General features: G+C 28.5%; 3 protein-coding genes and 1 non-coding gene across 6 annotated transcripts; 2 read left to right on the top strand and 2 right to left on the bottom strand.

The window, feature by feature from the left end:
* Positions 1-177: 177 nt before the first annotated feature.
* Positions 178-4925, top strand: LOC124427416 (WD repeat and HMG-box DNA-binding protein 1). Its single transcript, XM_046970317.1, has 13 exons — positions 178-370; positions 457-571; positions 692-843; positions 935-1043; positions 1118-1360; positions 1436-1651; positions 1716-2027; positions 2108-2324; positions 2429-2653; positions 2722-2942; positions 3006-3248; positions 3336-3696; positions 3900-4925. Exons 1-13 carry the CDS (start codon positions 294-296, stop codon positions 4238-4240), a joined length of 2832 nt encoding a protein of 943 aa, XP_046826273.1. The 5' UTR covers positions 178-293; the 3' UTR covers positions 4241-4925.
* On the top strand, positions 4561-9046 carry LOC124427417 (organic cation transporter protein-like). The gene is made up of 9 exons (XM_046970318.1): positions 4561-4692; positions 6239-6522; positions 6628-6731; positions 6852-7006; positions 7102-7270; positions 7390-7712; positions 7806-8110; positions 8232-8368; positions 8461-9046. The coding sequence occupies exons 1-9, from the start codon at positions 4671-4673 to the stop codon at positions 8486-8488; spliced, it is 1527 nt and encodes a 508-aa protein (XP_046826274.1). The 5' UTR covers positions 4561-4670; the 3' UTR covers positions 8489-9046.
* Positions 9047-9102: 56 nt separating this feature from the next.
* LOC124427418 (epoxide hydrolase 4-like) lies at positions 9103-12130 on the bottom strand. 3 transcript variants are annotated; one of them, XM_046970319.1, is made up of 7 exons: positions 11793-12130; positions 11117-11312; positions 10316-10440; positions 9971-10246; positions 9728-9885; positions 9384-9638; positions 9103-9297 (listed from the first exon to the last, which is right to left on the bottom strand). In XM_046970319.1, the coding sequence occupies exons 1-7, from the start codon at positions 11825-11827 to the stop codon at positions 9119-9121; spliced, it is 1224 nt and encodes a 407-aa protein (XP_046826275.1). In that variant the 5' UTR covers positions 11828-12130; the 3' UTR covers positions 9103-9118. The 3 variants fall into 3 exon arrangements, with proteins under 3 accessions (XP_046826275.1, XP_046826277.1, XP_046826276.1); XM_046970321.1 differs by having other exon boundaries at positions 11702-12128; XM_046970320.1 differs by lacking the exon at positions 11793-12130 and having other exon boundaries at positions 11117-11458.
* Positions 12131-13778: 1648 nt separating this feature from the next.
* Trnal-aag lies at positions 13779-13860 on the bottom strand. Its single transcript has one exon. It is a non-coding gene; the product is annotated as a tRNA-Leu (tRNA).
* Positions 13861-19633: the final 5773 nt, after the last annotated feature.

Here is a 19633-nt window from a genome sequence, read left to right as displayed (position 1 = left end):
TTCTTTAGAATAATATTAGCATATATACATATATATATATATATACATATATATTTATATATCTATATATAAAAACATTTTTATTCTGTATATTAATATTTTATATATTTAATTTATATAAGTGTATAATGTAAAGAGCATCATGCGATCGTGTAACAATGCGCTCTACGTTTGAAATTGAGAACTACTTTCCGCGTCAAAATATTTATACGAGTAATAAAAGATCGATAAAAGATATTTTTATGAATTTATTTATTGCGTTTGTTATGTATGGAATAAAATAATAAGAAAACATGCCATTAATAAAGAAGCCTATGCGTTATGCTCATCCTGAAGGACATACAGACGTTTGTTATTATACTGGAGAAGAGTAAGCAAATAATTGTAAAAGTATTGTTAACCATTTGTTTTTTTATTATTGTTAGAATATTTTTACAATTTGTATTTACGTTTAAGGGGAGGTCTTATTACTTGTGGTTCAGATGGAGATGTTAGATCATGGTTAAATTTAATGGATGATGATCCAGCGGCAAGTTGTATTGCGGAACAAGCAATAACAGTGATATCAAAGGTAATGAAATTTTATAATTTTTCTATTTTTCACAATAATTTCATAATAATAGTGTTTGATATTTAAAATTAATACTTTCGAAATTGTGTATTAATGAAGTTATATTATATTATATTTTAGGAAGGGAAGATATATGTAGGTAATGATAATAATACCGTTCAAATACTTAATCATCCAGATCTTGAAAAAGAGGGAATAGTAACTAGATTTGCAGCACCAGTATGCGCATTAACTAGTACAGTAAATAGTAATTATATCGTATCAGGTGGATGGTATGTTAAAATTATTTCTTTTCTATAGTATTATAAACTTTGTCTTTTATGATTATTACATTATTGTATAACATATTCTTACATTTTTTAGTGATATGAGAATACAAATTACTAATATTAGTACATCGGATAGTATAGAACTCGAAGGACATGAAGCTCCTATATTAGGTTTATCTTTGGATCCAAAAGAAGAATTTGTTGTATGTCAAATATGATATATGATTGTAATTTATGGAATTTTCATGTACTTATAACATGAAATTAAATATTCCAGGCTTCTTCTAGTGCTGATGGTTCTATTAGAGTTTGGAGCATTAAGGAAAAACGTGCTGTTAACATTTGGAATAATGTTGTACCAAAGTGTAATTCTTTTTTTACTGCAAAGACATACTGTACACCTAGTTTTCATTGTAAAGATGGAAGTTGCCTTGCATATCCACATAATAAAGATATAATTATCGTAGAAAGATTAACTTGGAAAGAATCACATAGATTGAAATGTCCTACTTTGAAATCTGTAAGTTTTTATAATGTAATTTAATTTTGCTTATAAAATCACTATATTTTTACAATATTTTATTTTTATATATAGGAATTTAGTATCTGTAAATTTTCTGATTGTGGTACAAAATTAGCTGCTAGTACAGTATATGGAGAAATCGTTGTATGGAGCACAGAAAATATGGCATTGATAGGAAATATTGAACATCCACAGAATACTAAAATCACTGCGTTGGTGTGGAAACATAATAAATCAGATGAAATTGCTTTCTGTGATATTTCAGGCCAATTAGGCTGCATTGATGTGGTATGTAAATAGATATATTTTAAATATAGAATATATTATTATATTTGTTATTATATCATTTTAGATAGTTGATAAACAATCAGAAGATTTGCTAAGTGATGAGCTTTCAACACATAATGAAATTCGTGAAACTACAGAATTTCCATTAAATGATATCAATTATGATAATGATGATGATGATGATGATGATGGAGAAAATGTAATAAGTTTAAATAAAATAAAAGCATCTGTAGAACGTGAAGATGATGAAAAATCTGATACATTAGAGAAAATGCAAGATGCCGTGGATAATATAAAATCTTTTATGCCAGAAATACGGATACAACCACCTTTTCAACCTGGATCTTCACCTATTCATTTATTATCACGATTTATGGTAAAATTATTTTTTTCTTATTAAAAATATATTAATAAAACAAATTGTTTTAATTTGTATTTTTATTTGAATCACTATAGATGTGGAATGACATAGGAATAGTAAAGTGTTTTAATTCGGAAGATGGAGAAGAATCTAGTATAGAAGTAGAATTTCACGATGTTACAATTCATCGCAGCATGCATATAAATAATTATTTAAGACATACAATTGCCTCATTATCATCTTATGCTCTTGTGTTGAATTGTCCTTCACTTGAAGATATAGCAAGCAAACTTGTTGTAGTAGTATTACAAGGTTAGCAAATTAATAATATATCGTACAAAAAATTCATACAATTTTCGAACTATTTTAATCATCAAATTAGCTATTTAATGTAACAGAAACACTTTAAACTTAAGGCTGGGGTTCTGGAAATAAGGAATGGTCGATAGAACTTCCAGAAGGAGAAGATGGACAATGTGTTACTGCAGGAGACAATTTTGTAGCAGTTGCTACTTCTAGAAGATATTTGAGAATTTTTATGATAGGTGGAACACAACGTGAAGTTATAGCTTTGCCAGGTCCTGTAGTTGCAATGAATGCATTTACCAATCATCTTGTAGTTGCTTATCACGATGGACTAGGTAAAATATGGAAAACTAAGTAATTTTTCAAAATATAAAATATTTTATACGTTTATTATTATTAATAGGAACGACTGGAGATCAACACATGAGTTTACTTTGCATACAAATTTTTGGAACACGTTTGAAAAATCAAAAATTAACTATCCCTCTTTCCCCATCATCAGATCTTATATGGTTAGGACTGTCTGATCTTGGATCTCCAGTTATAATGGATTCAGAAGATATTATAAAAATATATGATAAGAGATCTTCTTTATGGAAAGTTGTATGTGATATGGATAGACAGGTAAAAGATAATGAAATTTTTTTTTTTATAATTTCTTTATTAAATACTATATAATTTGAATAGGGCAAAGGTAAAGCTGACCATTATTTTATAATTGGAGTAAGCGAGGAACGCAGATCTGTTCGTTGTGTATTATGTAAAGGAAGTTATTATCCAGCAACAACTCCACGACCGATTATTATTGAAATACCTTTAAAAATTCCTCTTTGTGAACCTGAATCTGAGAAAACAGAAAAGGAAACAAAATTGTGGCAATTAGGAAGTCAACCGTTAGATGAAAATGAAGCAGTATTATTTCTTATTGCAGTATGTAAAATTAAGTTTCATTTTTTGTTTTTCTTTTCTTTCATTATAAAATTAGTAACAAATAATAAATACTTTGAATTAAAATAGTTGGCTTGTCGAAGTAATGTAGAATATCGAGCAGTTGAATTATGTGAACAAATAGCATCACAAAAAGTATTAGATTTGGCGATAAAATATGCAGCACGTATTAATCGTACTGCATTGATGAAAAAATTAGAGTCCATTGCTGACATTAAAGAACAACAAGATGAACAAAAAGAAAGTAACACTGAAAATGATATGAACAATCACGATGAGGTAATAGTGGAGGATGCAGAGGAAATACTTTTAACTCCTGTAATAACAAAGAAACCAGATATAGAAATAAAGCCATTATCTATGAACGACACTTTATCTACGAGAAGGAGTAATCCATTTTTAAAGAATGCGCGTTCACAATCGACAGCAGGTAAAAAGAATGACATAAATGTAATCAATTTAATTTTTATGTTATATACAAGTTGTCAGTCCATAGATATCCAAGAAAATATTTCCTGACTGGTTGAAGTTACAAGAAAGTTTATTAAAAAAAAATTGCATTAGCTCAGAATTTTCTAAATTTTTTTTTAACTCTTTATAGATAAATTGTTCTTTCAAATGTTTATATTACAGGATTAATTGGTCTCAATACTGCACAAGAAAAGCCTCAAAGATCTGTAACAGAAAAAAATCTATCTTCTAAATCAAAACCGAAAAATGAAGTAAAAAAAGAAACATTTGTCGGATGGTATGCAAAACAAAAGAAACATTTACAAGAAGAATTTCCTAGTTATAAACCTGCTGAATTAACTAAGATAGCTTTATCAAGATACAAAGAAATATCTACAACGCAAGATAGAGAAGAACAATCCGAAGGAAAAAAACGAAAATTATCGAGTCCTGAAACGGAACAGAATAGTCAAAATAAACGATCGTATACTGAAAAATTAAGTACTTTCGCGTGCGAAAAATAAATCGTTATAAAAATATAAAATAATTATTTTTAATAATATTATAAAGCGTTAACATATTTTACATACTGCCACATTAAATATTTTTATATACTTTTAAGAACTTTATAATAATAGATTAAAAAATATTTGATCAGTGAAAAAACGCAAATTTTTATTGATCTTGGTATTGTATTCTTATATATTATATATTTTTTTTTTTTTATATTTAATGTGAAAATTCGAAGGATGAAAATTCATGTCAATGTGACTGAAGCAAAAACCTCTTTTTGTTGCTCCGACCTATCTAATTTAATCTGTCGATAAAACAGATCTATGGATACTTTGGATCTGTTTTTAGTCTGTTGTAAACCTTTGAACAAGCGATACGTTGAATTTTAACAGTAGGAAATATTAATTTTAAAGAAGAGAAGACGAAATAAAAAGAAGGACAATGTTGGAAAAAGCATTTAAAGGTAAAAATAATGAGAATAAATTTAGAAGATCATTAGATAGACTTATTTCGAGATTGTTTCTAAATATAAATTCAAATTAGATACATAAAACGCACGTTTTATTGCATCACCAAGATGTTTGCATTCAGAAAACGGAGCATCGATTCTTAATTGTTGATTATTCATTTATTATTTGTGAAATATTCCTTAATTTTACGATATATGGTTTTAATAAATTAATGTACCTTTCAAAATGTTGTATCGTTTTTACGGTATGTCTATGTTTACGTAATGTAACAGAAAACAAAAAAAAAAAGAAATAAATAAATAAATAGATAAATAAAAATAAAAATAAAAAATAACAGAAAAATCAGATAATTTTAGTGGATCCATTTTCAACGAAATCGTTTTCGTTTGATAATCTATTTCATTAATAATCTATTTGATCATAAAATAAGTTAAGAACTTACATTTGAGAAAATATTACTCTTTATACTATTTATATTAATTTTATCATTTAGATACCTCTTTATCTCATAATAACTGTTATATACATTTAATAATATATACCTAAAGATATTATTAAGTTTATTAGAGATAATATATAATACTATTTCTAATAGTATACAATACTATCTCTAGATAGTAATAAAAAATTAATATAAATTTACTTTTTCTTTCGCGTCTAAAACTAAAAACTCATATACTTATACTTTGGGAAGGCAACCATTTTTTTATCAGTAATATTTCGTTATTAAACATTTTATAAATGTTTTTAACTAAAATATTTATATAGAACGTTTCTGGCAGATATAATAATTTTATTTTCAATAATCCTTTAAAATAAATTTCAATATTCTTTTATTTTTTAAGGTATTAATATTTCGAAAGTAAATTGTCATGCAAGCGCAAAAATACATTCGTAATCGCGTTATGCATTTTGAATAATCTTTTACCGTATATTTTAACATTCTTCTCTCTCTCTCTTTCTCTTTTTCTTTCTTTCCCTTCTTCTCTCTTTCTCTCTCTCTCACTCTCTCTCTCTCTTTCTTTTAAGGTGTTAAAATTTTAATCGAATAATAAAATATTAGTAAAACATTCATTTTGATAGTAAATAATGGTAAAACATTAATAAAAAATTAATTTCAAAAGTAAATTGTACATATACGCAAGAATACATACGTAATCGCGTTATCTATGTCCAATAATTTTTTAACGCAAATTTTAATATTCTTATCTTTTTTAAAATGTAAAAAATGTAAGTAAACGATAAAACCTTAATTAAATATTATATATTATATGTCAAGAAAACTTGTTACGTATGCGTTTCCTATATCATACTTCTTAGGTAGGATCATATTTCTTTTCATTGCAGTTTAGATGCAGAGAATTTTACAAAGACCTTGTAGTAAAATAAAGATATCGTTTGTTATCGAAGTAATAACTCGGCATGGTAAATTGTTTGAACGGTTCTAACAATTTAGAAACAATTGTTCTTATATTCCATTAAGCACGTATCTCATAATAATATCATTTTCACACTACGGAAATATTTTTTCATTTATAGATCATGTTCCATTGGATCTTATTCAAGATGCAATGGGTGTTATGGGTCCTTGGCATATTGTTATTGCTATAGCACTTTCTCTTGTCAAATTCCCAGTTGCTTGGCATCAACTCTCGATAGTATTTTTAGCACCTCCGACAAATTTTTCTTGTATCTCACCAGAATCTTCAACTAATGGATCTATGATTATGAAATGTTATGTTGATACTGGTAATGGGACCATGGAAAAATGTACTGGCTTTAAATACGATAAAAGAATATTTCGAGAAAGTATTATAACGGAGGTGTGTATAACTATATCGAAATTTGATAATATAAATAGCATATTATTGTTATAATGTTTGCGATTGCGAAAAGAATATATTTTTTTTTTGTCATTTCTGTTTCAGTGGGATTTAGTTTGCGATAAAGAACAATTAACAAATGTTGTACAATCGTGCACAATGTTTGGTGTTCTTGTGGGTAATTTTTTATTCAGTTCGATGGCCGATAGGTATAGAAATTATATATCATTAATAATAAATTTTATATATTTTCAATATAAACACGATTATATATTTTAAATATAAATGGGAATGAAAAATTAGTGTAAAATTAAGTTAAATATTTTCAGGATCGGACGTAAAAAACCTTTGATGATAGCGATAGCTTTGCAATCGATAACAGGCGTTATAAGCGCATATGCCGTATGGTATGAATTATTTCTTCTATTTAAATTTATTTCTGCAATAGCTACGGGTGGAACGATGTTAGTTAGTTTCGTTTTACGTAAGTTTGTTATTTCTATTCGTAATATAAATTATATGTTATATAGAATTAATTTTAATTGTAAATTACACGTTTTTCTTCTGTATTTTTTGTAGTAATGGAAATTGTAGGGATAGAATGGCGATCGCCGATGTCCGTTTTGTTTCATGTACCATTTATAATTGGTCATATAACAACTCCTCTTGTTTCTTATTTAACACATACATGGCAAAAGTTTCAAATGGCTATTTCCATACCGGCGATTTTTTTATTGTCCTATTATTGGTAAAATAAAATAATATTAAATATGCAATATATATATATATATATATATATATATATATATATATATATATATATATAATTTACGATAAATTATTAAAACAATTTTCTGACAAATTTAGGATAATCCCAGAATCACCTAGATGGTTACTTGCTATCGGTAGATCAGCGGAGGCCGAGATTATTTTAATGAAAGCTGCCAGAAGGAATAAGATTCCATTAGAAAATGTAAATAGAGCCCTCGAATCGCACGAAAGTCAAAGATTGATTCGGAAAACAAATAATACGAATTACAATGTCACACATTTGTTTAGAACGCCTAATATGAGATTAAAAAGTATTTGTATATTTATTAATTGGTTCTTTTGTGGTACTTGCTTCTTTGGATTAGCACAATACATGGGTCATATTGATGGAAATATATTTATAAATGTCGCTGTGTCAAGTATAAACTTTAATAATATTTTTCAAATTTACAATATTTTTATTTTTTATATAATATAATATTTAATAATGCATGTATCATATCACTTTACAGGTGCTCTTGAATTACCAGGAACTATTATAGTTCTCTCGTTGATATCAAGAGTTTCTCGTTTAAAAATATTGATGGGAGGCAATTTTTTGTCGGGCTTGAGTTTACTTTTAATTATAATAATAAATCATCCTACTGCACAACTTTGTTTAGCAAGTATTGGAATTGCTGGGACAGCTATCAGTTTTCCAACCATATACTTATATAGTAGTGAAATATTTCCTACTGTTGTTAGAAACAACGGAATTGGTGTAGGTAGCGTTTGCGCAAGATTGGGAAGTATAATTGCACCATATATTGCTACTGTGGTAATGTATATTTCAATATCTTATATTACATACATACACATGTGCGTGTGCTCGCACTACTTATATAATACGATCGTATAACATATTCTTTTTTAACTATATATGTTTTTAATAATTGTAGAATAAAATTCAACCTTGGTTACCCCCTGTTATATTTGGAACAGGACAATTAATCGGAGCTGGTCTCTGTTTGTTTTTACCAGAAACAATGAATTGTGAATTACCTGAGACCATTGAGGATGGTGAAAATTTTGGAAGGTATGAAAGATGATATAGTAAAGAAATTTAATGTTTATATACGTATATATACCTTTTTTATTTTACCGTAATATATTTTGATATTTTTGTAGGAAAATATCTACACAAAGTACGTCTTGAAAATATTGTAATACTTGAAAACTCGATTATATAGTAAAATATGAATATATTCATGACGAATATTTTTAAAAATAGAACAGTTTTGTTAGAAAAATATTTATACAAAAATATTTATATTCATGTATATTTAAAATATATTTGTTAATATTTCTTACTCTATAAAATGGTATATAATTTTACTAGCAACATTTCAGACAATGTAGCTACATTTAAAGATTTTATTTTTAAGCATTTAAAAATAATCATGTTTTTTATTTAGCACCTGAGTTCTATTATCTTATTAGAAAAATGTATATTTATACTAAATTGCCATGTATGATGTTTTTTATAAATTACATCATTGTGTATGTAATTTACAATATTTTTTTTATAAATGACATGATATTTGATGCTACCTAAGACAGATCTTTACATAATTGTATATACAAATCATAAGTAAACAAAAATTAATAATATTTTTACAAGATTTTCTAATAGTCATTTCATAAGATTTGATTTATGAAATGAGTGTATACATTCCATATAAAAATAAATATGATTAAGTCAGCCTTTTGTTAATTATGATATATGAATATTGAAACATATAACATCGTTAATGCAATTTTTATGTATAGGTACAACATTACTTATTTAATTTGTAGAATTACCTAAGTAAAGTATTTTATTGGGTAATACGTTGACTACTCCATTTGTTTTTTTGTGTACAGCACCAACAATTTGATTTCCATATTTAACAGTACTACTTAATGAATCTAGCCAAGACGACATTATACTTTTAGATGAACTTTTTTCTAAATTATTTAAAGTGCCTGGAATTTGTAGTAATTCATATAATAAAAAAAATATAGAAACAAAAAATTAATATATTATATTAACATCGTTAAGTACAACCTACCTATTAAAAATTTAATAATTGCCTTGTTGACAGCATCTGGATTTTCTTGATGTGGAAAATGATGTGCTCCAGTAATTACTTTTACATTAAATTTTTCCACATATTCTGAACTTTGAACTATACTTTCAATCGTTACGGATGGGTCTTCATTACCAACTATCAGTAATGTTCTTGTAAAAAGTTGCTCGTTTACATCCATATTTAATCTTGTAAAAGGAAGATTGCGGTAATAATTTATTGCTCCAGTCCAGTCTTCTGTAAAACAATATATTGATTTTCATTATCGAACTATTATATAGATACACTTACATATCATATTTATAATAATACAAAAATATATTAACCTTTTCTGCTAAAACTATATTTATATGCTTCTACATAATTTTTTTTATTGTTTGTATTATTTACTTCAAGATGTTTGAATGTATCATTAATAATTGATAGATCTTCTTTCAATGCATCTATTTCTGGTAAAATTGGTAATCTGCTAAAATGCACCCACCTGTTGTGATGTATAAACTCATATAATTATATGACAAATTATATATTATAATCAATGAATGTTAACATAATTAATGTATACTTACTTTTCATCGAACACAGCATTTTTAGATATTTTATTCCAATATAAATTAGGATGTGGACTGGAAATAGCTATAAATTTACATATTATATCTCCATGTAAGGCAACCATGTACCATCCCAGAAGACCACCTAAATCATGACCTATTATACTGCACGTTCTTACATCAAAAGTTGAAATAAATTGTTTTAATTCATCTATTATAATTTCAATCTTATAATAACGTTTCTTAGATGGTTTGTCGCTATCACCAAAACCTTTCAAATCAATAGCCACAACCCTATGAATTATAACAATAACATTAATGACATTAACAAGGCGATTGATAATTGTATTAAATATCACATACCTATAATATTTTGCTAAAGCTGGTATTTGTTCTCTCCAAGATAACCAGCAATCAGGAAAACCATGCAACAATAAGAGAAGAGGTTTTCCTACATCTCCTGCTTCTACATAATGGAATTTTACACCCTGAATAAGAGAACACATTTATAAGCTTGATTATTTCAAGTTTACTTGTGTAACATTCTTTTTAATAAATATATCAATGTTTTTTAGTCAATGACTTTAAATTACGCGCCTTTCAAGAAGATATAAGAGTCATAGGATCGATACTCTCGATCGATCTAACCTTAGAAAGAAAAACAAACGAGAAAATAAAAAAGAAAAAGAAAGAAAAAAAACAATGATAGCTCACAATTTTCTTCTTAATAGGTAATAAACACTACGCACTTGTTATCCTCAATTAATGAGATAAGACATAATAAATTATTCTATTATCATTATTAAGTTTCTTCTACCCCTGTAGATCGATCAATTCAAATAATCAAATCAAAGTTCAAGCGAAGAAGTACATCGTGATTGGTACGAAGTGAGCGGCACGTGTATAGATGAAAAAAAAATTTCTTGGAGTTTCGATTATCGAATGATCGTGCGAGAGAAGAAGAAAAGAGAAGAAAAGAATATGCATTTCCGAAAAAGTTAAAGGCTGATCGTTCTTTCTTATCTCGAAGGTCAAGTAAGGCAAAATACATAACAACGTATTGATCTCTCTATTTGTTTTCTTTCATTATTTGTGTTATATTTATTCATTTTTCATATCATACTTGCCATGTTAATCGATTAACAATAATGATTACATTGTTACCTTGATCTTCACGTAAGAATGAGTACCAAGATTGTTATCGACGAGGCATGGCGGTGGTTTGTCCCTTTGTTCCAGTACGAAAAACTTTTTTGGATTCCAGGCCCATTTCAAGAGTCTTTTTACTATCATATAGAGACCATATACGAAGGACAAAAAGTGTAATTTGATTATCTCCCACGTTGATATGTGTACGATTCTATCGGTGATCATTATGGCCATGAAGAAAAAAGAACAAAAAAAAAAAAAGAAGAATCCTTTACGAATTTTCTTCCTTCGAGGTTACAATTTTTTTTTCCTTTACACTTATTTTTTAATATCTTTTCAGTTAATTATCGTTTCTATTTCGCGATTAAACCGTTATTATATATATATATCACATACATGTATATATGTATATATACATATATATATATATACCATCAATATATGATATAGATATAAAATACGTATTATATATCATACGATATAGGTCAAATATATTAGGTTTGTTTTTCACTGTGAAAGTAAATAAATTTTGACTCAATAGGGAAAGTAAATCAATGTGTATAAGATAAAAATAGATAAAAAAAACTAATTCATATATACACTATAAAATGTTAACGTCGTTACGTTCTTTTCCAAATGTCTTCTTTAGAAGTTATGATCTTTCGGATAAAGTCGAATGAATATCACTGACCGAAGTTTATGATCGTGAAAGAGCGCGAAGGCCATCGTCAACACCGAGCTATATTCTTATCAATTTTGATTCCAACTATTTTCATCGCAAATTTATCAACGAAAACATTTCTTCTGTAGTTATCGTATTCTTCTTCTTTTTCTTCTTCTTTTTCTTTTTTTTCTTCTGTCACAAAGATTTCCTGTTTTTTTTTCCTTTTTAAACACTTAGAAAATTTGATCAAATTTAATGTACTGCATCTATAGGATGATTCTAAACACCAAAAGATTCATCCAAAATATGATCATCTTTCAACGATCTTCAACGACTTACTGTTTCGACCATCAATGGACCGTGACGAACACGTTATTCCCTCTCTTTCTCTCTCTCTCTCTCTTTCTCTCTCCTTTTTCTTCTCTCTCTCTTTCTCTTTCTTTCTCTTTTTATATTGATATATATATCAATCTAAAGAATTCTGACGTCAGATAGTACGATTTTACGTTCTACATGCATGAATCATAATTTTACCGAAAGTTCTATTCCATTCAGAACATTGCTGACACGATCTATTTTCACGTAGATAACAGTAGATTGATATCGTTCGAATCATTCATTCATTCTCAAAAATAAATATCTTGATTTATTTGGTATTAACGATTAATATACGTAGAAATTTATGACTAATTACTACAATGTTAGTTAAATTAGTCATATTGATTTAATTTATATATATAAAATATCTATAGAAAAAAATATATATATACATATACACACATATAATCGCAATCAATTCTTTTTTCTATAATATCTCTTTTAATATTAATGTAATTTGAAATTAATATTTCCACAGATAAATAATGTTTATTTATTTATTTTGATATTAAAAAAAATGACTTACTGTATTTTTGTAAAAATATTTTATACGATCTTTTGTAATCATAAACACTGTCTATATGACTGTAATCACATATATAGACAATAGAGTAAAACTGGTTGCTCGCAATGTAGGGGCTTTTGTAAACGAACATTTATAGCCTGTGAGAGACAATTGTCTCGTGGCTTTAACATCGCGTATTTTATATATCAACGTTACATCTCATAGTTTGAAAAAACAAAGCCTGAGGCTTTAAAGAGAGAAACAAGGGTAGAATATGCGAGCACAAGCCAGTTTTATACATCAAACGATTCGATTACAATCTCATTTTGTTGGTTTCATTCGGAAGGATCCTCGTTTATTTTCTCGGCTCGCTTGTTTGCTGCATCCGATGCTTCGGGCAATATCATCTTTCTCTATCTCTCACTCTCTCTCTCTCTCTCTCTTTCCATGTACATACATATATACAACATAGATATATATGCTACTTTTATTACATTTTCTACGTTGGATTTTCTTTTTCATTTCATACTCGTATTCATTCGCGATCCGTATCAACGAGCAGTTTAACGATCAGTTAAAACGATTACAAGGGAATGAATTAACGAAGCAAACGAAATCATTTCATATTTATTACAAAGTTTCTTCAAACGGGGATCCCATAAATAATAATAATAACAATAATAATAATAATAATAATAATAATAATAATAATAATAATAATAATAATAATAATAATAATAATAATGATGATAAATTTTCATTGTAATTATTCATTATTATTTCATTGTCTCAAAATGATAATTATATATTTAAAAATAATATATAAATAAATATTTGTTTTAGTAAGAGTTTTATTTGAAATGGATTTTATGCGATGACTCTTTTATGGATGTACTCTACATTACCGACATTATTTCATTTATAACTTGATTTCTTTCAAGATGTCGTCTACTTATCGTATGTAGGTTATATCTATCTATGAGAGCGCTAATGTCGAATTCTTTTAGGAGTGAGGGATATATAATATATATCTATATACACATTTTCTCATTAATTAAATTAAGAATAAACAAAATGTTTTAAAAATGAATATTGTTCACAGGCAATATTAGAAAATAATAACAAAAAATTGGCAGCGGTGGGATTCGAACCCACGCCTCCGAAGAGACTGGTGCCTTAAACCAGCGCCTTAGACCGCTCGGCCACGCTACCGTTTTATATCAACTATTAATAATAATTTTATTATTCCTAACCTTAATTTTTCTTATTGCATGATATTAAAATGAAAGCCATGAAGTAATAGTAAGTATATCTTTATATATATAAATATATATATATATCTATTCATAGCTTTTTTTTTTTAATATCAGAATATTTCTAATTACATTGAAATATCAACGAAATATAAATAATATAAATTTCACTTAAAACAACTATTAATATCTTTGTTTATATGTTTAGATAAACGTGCTATGTCTTAAATTGATAGGTACAATTATTGAACAGTTTCAATCATTCATTCCAACGGAGATACTATTTTCAACAAGGAACATTTAACAAATGTTAGAAAATGATAGATGAAATACATACATATTTACATACATACATATATAGATACATATATACAATATACATAGATTTATTCCTGGCTACATCGATAACGCACGTGTAGACACGCAGAGTAGTGCGAAGATTAGAGATGAGATGAGAAAGAGAGATAGATAATGAGAACGAGAGAGAGAGAGAGAGAAAGAGAGAGAATGAGAAAGAGAGACAGACATATCTGCAGTTTGTCGGCCACATGTCGTGGGCGTAGGTATCGTGGATTAAACAAAGGCAGTCCCGGGCGGAGCTTTTCGATCCGTGAGCGCTGCGCATGCGCAAAGTAAGGAGTTTTCGACCCACGCTACGTCGTAGTGAGTAGAACCGGCCGTGGTATGTATAGAATAGAAGCGACGAGTGAAATGTGAAAGACAGAGAGAGAGAAAGACAGAGAGAGACAGAGAGAGAAAAAGCATTTCTGCGTTTCTTTTTTTCAGCGTTACGACGGCCATTTTGTTCGTCAACTTAATATTCGCCGCTCATTTTCCATCCCGTCCCTCGGGTAGCTCTTGTAACTCTATATTCGCACGATGAAGCTCAATTGTCGCACTGCTAGAGGTTCTTTGTTCCTTCTCTCTCTCTCTCTCTCCCTTTATCTCACTCTCTCTCTCTCTCTCTCTCTCTCTCCTTTTCTCTCTCTTTCTCTCTTTCACAAAAGAAAGTTTGCTACACGCTAATCGAGTTCAATTATATCATCGTCTGGTGAGACAACTCAAATAATTTTTCAGTCGGATTAGTCATCGATCTGTTACTATTAACGTTTTCCTTCAATGACAGGTGGTCTTTGAAAATTGCAAGTTAATCCAATCGAAAAGCCCGCTTGAATGTATGCTGTTTAGACAATGGGAATATATGTATACGGATAAATGATACAAGGCTTCTGTATTGACGATAAACTTGACATAGAAATTTCCCTAGACTTCATGGCAAATAGACTTGATTGGTTATTATGTTAAAAGTTATGACATATATCCAATAAAGTCAATAGTTCTGAGTTATTCAAAACTTTTTTATTATTCTTTTTTATTTTTGTTATACACATATACACATACACATTAAGAAATAGTGATAATACATTTAATGTTAGAATTATTTGTTTTTATTTGATATGAAATATTAAGATAATGTCAATAAGTATAACGTCGGTATTTTACATATTTTATATCTAAATAAATAACACTTGCGTAATAACAACGGTATAGTATTGGATTACTAGTGTCAAAATTAAAAATTTTAAAATAACAAATTTCTATATGAAATAATAAAATTTTCGACGTATATATATATATATATATACATATATATATATATATTATACTGATTAAATATAATCTATTCCAATTAAAGAAATGTATATACTTGTATACATACATATATGATAAAAAATGATCATGTGTTAATATGTCACAGGGTGTCGATTAATCGCACTCAACTCAGAATATAAAGATGGTTGGTTGGTGTTAGTGGGTGCAAGTCGCAGGAAAGCACGAAGTGAGTATGCATCCCCGCGGTGAATTAATCATTTCAACAGCTGCTGTCGCATTAGCGACAGCGGATAAGACAAATGAACGTCGTGGAGCTTGTTAAGACGTAATCCGAGAGATGCGTCTACCGCTTCCACCTTCGTCTTTCTCCTCCCTCCCCCGTCATCCTCTTCCGTTTTCTGCCATCGCATCCCTCGTCTCATCTGGGATTAGTCTCCGGTATATTAGGTCGCCATTTTGCCTGCCGATCCTTCTTTGTTTATTGTCTACAATCGATCGGTTTTTCTTTTCCTTCCTTCTTCGTTTTTTTCCTTTCCATCATTTATATTTTGTCTTATTTAAAATATAAATGATTAGAGAAAAAAACATTTTAAGAAATTATATATGTACTACGTACATTATACGTGTCTTGTAAAAAGGGATTAAGATTAGAAAAAATCAATTTTGATTTCTTTTTTTAGTACAAGTATATTATATTCATATGTTTTTTGCAATGAGATCAATTTTCTAATTTCTTAAAATTATAATTGATTTTACAATTCACAATTGTGATAAAATAAGACATATAATCACATTGCAAAGTGCATAACTTTAAACACGTTTATCTCAGAAAGTTGTTTCCGCGAATTAGCCTTTTTTTTATCAGAGCATGTCATATGTATGGATATATATATATATATATATATATATATATATATATATATATATATATATATATGTATATCACAAAATAATAGGAATAATAATAAAGAAGTAACATCTATATACGAATAGAAAAATTTATTTTTCTATAAAGAGATAAATAGAAATTATATTTATATATTCATATATCATTTCTTTGAAAATTCTTTGAATTTATATTTTGTTTTTTTAATTTCTTTTTCATCAGTTTTTATTTCAAATCAGCAGGAGATTTATATTACTAAGGATCTGCCGATCCTTCTTTGTTTATTATCTATGATCGATCGATTCTTTTCTTATTCGTCTTTTCCTTTTCTTTTTTTTTTGCATTACTTCAACATCTATAATTTCTTTAGATTCTTTGCATTTTTACTTAACATACAAATTTCTCTCTTATCCGTTTTTATTCCAATCACGTGTATCGGACTTACATTATATATCTATTTCTAGTACTCGTATTCATCCGAAGACCTAATGGAATATCTCTCTTATATAGCTATCTTTGAATAGTACAGTAAATTAAGTTATAGTTTCTATTTCATTTCAGGTCAAACGAATTTTCTTTCCTTATGTAAAAGACTTCGTTATTTCTTATGCTAGTTACATACAATTTTGTCAAGTTTCGAGATAGCATCGTTGGAATTTTCTCCCACATTTAAAACCCTCTAGATCCAAAAGATTGCATCCGACTATACTTGTGAAGAAATTTCGATGACAGATAACGTCAATGCGGGTAACGTTGAAGGTTAGCAATAAGATAAATCATTTTTAGTATTAAGATCATCATCTGCTATTTATTTGTAACAATTTCTTTTTTTTTCTTTTTATTTTATTTTTTTTTATTTATTTTAATATTTTTTTCTTTTCTTTTCTTCTTTTTTTTCATAAACTTAGCATGTTTCTATCTTTTGTTCTTTTTATTTTTTGTTAAGTTCGATCTAGTCTTAAGAGATTACTTTTTAGCAGATTCACCCCGAACAGTTTTAATCAGAGTATAAAAGTTCATCGTAAAGATGGATTATGCGAGTCTATATATATATATATATATATATATATATATATGTATATAGATCGACTTTTCAAATACAAGTACGCCGACGTTCTTTGGATCTACTTCGCTTTTGTCGGACCGAGTATTGCGCCTCTCCATTTTGTCATCCCCTAGCGGAGTTTCAATGTTGTAACCATGGAGACGTCGCGTTTCCGCAAGGGGAACGTATAAGGGGTGTCGAGCGTACGTAGGCAAGTATGGTGTGTCTGCCATTGTTAAAATTCGTCCGTGTCCAATATCGATAATGAAAATACGATATTGAATGAAAGTACGATGAAATTGCGATCGTTTAATGGTATCATTTGATAATGTTTGAACAAAAAGAAAAAAAAAGAAAAAAAAACGAAAAAAATAAAGAAAAAGAAATGTCGATTGAAAAAGAAGAAGTTAACCAGAATTCAATGAATATTTTCACATTTTTTTTCTTTTTTTTTTTTTTTTTTAAGGAATTCATTAAATGAAAAAAGAAATATAAATTTGTTTTACGATCGATCACGATGTGTGTAATTGAATCGCGTAAAATATTTTCACTAAGCTATCTAATTTGGTATACTGTATCTTATTCCCAATTGACAGCTGGATGATTGATGAGAAAATTTGCTCTCGGGCCCGTCAACCTTTCAACGCTTTACGGCGTGTCCTCGGCGTTAAATGGCCAATGAGTTTCATAGGAGCCATTAAGAAAGGGGTCCTTGATTCGTAATGAGACTCTCAAGGAGAATCTTATGATTATCACCCATTAGGATAATAGGGTAAGACTCTAGTGCGACTGTATCTATTAAAGGTTTCATTGAAAACATGCTTTATCTTCTTTATTCTTTTCAAATATTCATTGCAAATATAATTACATTGCTGATTTTTATGCTTTTATACTTATCTTTTTATATGGTATATTAATAGTGTTAATATCTTTTGAAAATGTCACTGAGAATTATTCAGTTTTCTTTATCTCAGACGAATGAACTTGTAAAAGAGAAAGTGAGTGAGAGAGAGAGAGAGAGAGAGAGGGGGGGAGGAAAAGAGAGAGAGAGAGAGAGAGAGAGAGAGAGAAAAATAATTTTGATCCTTCAGGAACGAAGGGAACGTTTGTTAGTTCTGGGCCATGTCACGAATGCAATTAGTGACTGATTCGCCAAGCACTGGGAAGTCCTTCACAGTAATAGCGAAGGGCTCTTCAACTGTTCAAGTACTCTTCCGGTAGCGACTGCATTTTGATTTGCGCCCCAACGTACTGCCTTAAAGTGCAACTTCGCTTTACTGCAAACCAATGGAGAAATGGGCATACCTTTATAACGGTCTTTACTCTTTTATTCTTGTGAATTTGCTATACTTTTAATTGCTATACAAAGTGAATATCCTCATTGTGTTTAATTACGTTAATTTATTCATTTATAATATAGATTATATACGGGTATTTTTGATATAACAGAAAATAAATATTGTGAAATGTTATTTATTTTAGATGTTACATACTCTTTTGCGGTTGATTTAGATCCGACGGAACATGTATCTTTGGTTTGAATAGACAATATACGATTAGAATTAAAAATTAGACTTTTGTTTGCATAAATTATTGGTTAAACAATATATAGACTACTTTGTAAACGTAATTGGATCATACATTTTTCGTTTCACTATCTTCCAAAATGGTCTAACGTTTTGATAAATAACATTCATTTTTGTCTTAGCTATTTACAGTTTAAGTTCTTTTTTGACCTTTTTTGACCAGAGAAAAACTCGGCATTCGATGACGAAAGCTTCAACGGGGGAGAATGTTTACAGGCACGGGAAAATCGTTTCTGATGCTTTAGAACGCCTCGTTGTAACCAGATTCCCATTAAAGCAACACCTTTTGTAGCATGGAACGGCATTGTGGTAACATTATTGTCCGCGACAAGGACGCATTATAATTCATTGTGTTGTTCTCGTAGCGTAAACCATTCAAGGATGCCTAATGCGACACCTGGTAGGTGTAATGTTGCCGCCATATTCTATTATAAGGATAATTTGATACATATCGTGAACGAAATCCCATAGAAGTTTTGTTGAGACCCTGTGCCCCTCTGAATGAAATTGTTGCTGTATGTAAGCATGTTAAATGTTTACTGGTATATTTTAGATTAAAATATATTATTATTTGACAAGATATATTGTTGATTTATTGTAA

The sequence above is a fragment of the Vespa crabro genome, chromosome 10, assembly GCF_910589235.1.
Source record: "Vespa crabro chromosome 10, iyVesCrab1.2, whole genome shotgun sequence".
Classification (NCBI taxonomy): Eukaryota; Metazoa; Arthropoda; class Insecta; order Hymenoptera; family Vespidae; genus Vespa; species Vespa crabro.
The sequence above is the reverse complement of the archived record's forward strand: the minus strand, read 5'-3'. Positions and strand labels throughout refer to the sequence as shown.

Bases quoted from the DNA above. Each gene is read 5' to 3' on its own strand.
- LOC124427417 (XM_046970318.1), top strand. From the start codon at position 4,671: ATGTTGGAAAAAGCATTTAAAG. The intron at 6,732-6,851 runs GTATAGAAATTA...AAATATTTTCAG, and splicing joins TTCAGTTCGATGGCCGATAG to GATCGGACGTAAAAAACCTT. The intron at 7,271-7,389 runs GTAAAATAAAAT...TGACAAATTTAG, and splicing joins TTTTTATTGTCCTATTATTG to GATAATCCCAGAATCACCTA.
- LOC124427418 (XM_046970319.1), bottom strand. From the start codon at position 11,827: ATGGCCTTCGCGCTCTTTCACGATCATAAACTTCG. The intron at 11,313-11,792 runs GTCAGTGATATT...GATCACCGATAG, and splicing joins TTTCACGATCATAAACTTCG to AATCGTACACATATCAACGT. The intron at 10,441-11,116 runs GTAACAATGTAA...TCTCTTATTCAG, and splicing joins ATTCTTACGTGAAGATCAAG to GGTGTAAAATTCCATTATGT.
- LOC124427416 (XM_046970317.1), top strand. From the start codon at position 294: ATGCCATTAATAAAGAAGCCTATGCGTTATGCTCATCCTGAAGGACAT. The intron at 2,325-2,428 runs GTTAGCAAATTA...TTTAAACTTAAG, and splicing joins TGTTGTAGTAGTATTACAAG to GCTGGGGTTCTGGAAATAAG. The intron at 3,697-3,899 runs GTAAAAAGAATG...TTTATATTACAG, and splicing joins GCGTTCACAATCGACAGCAG to GATTAATTGGTCTCAATACT.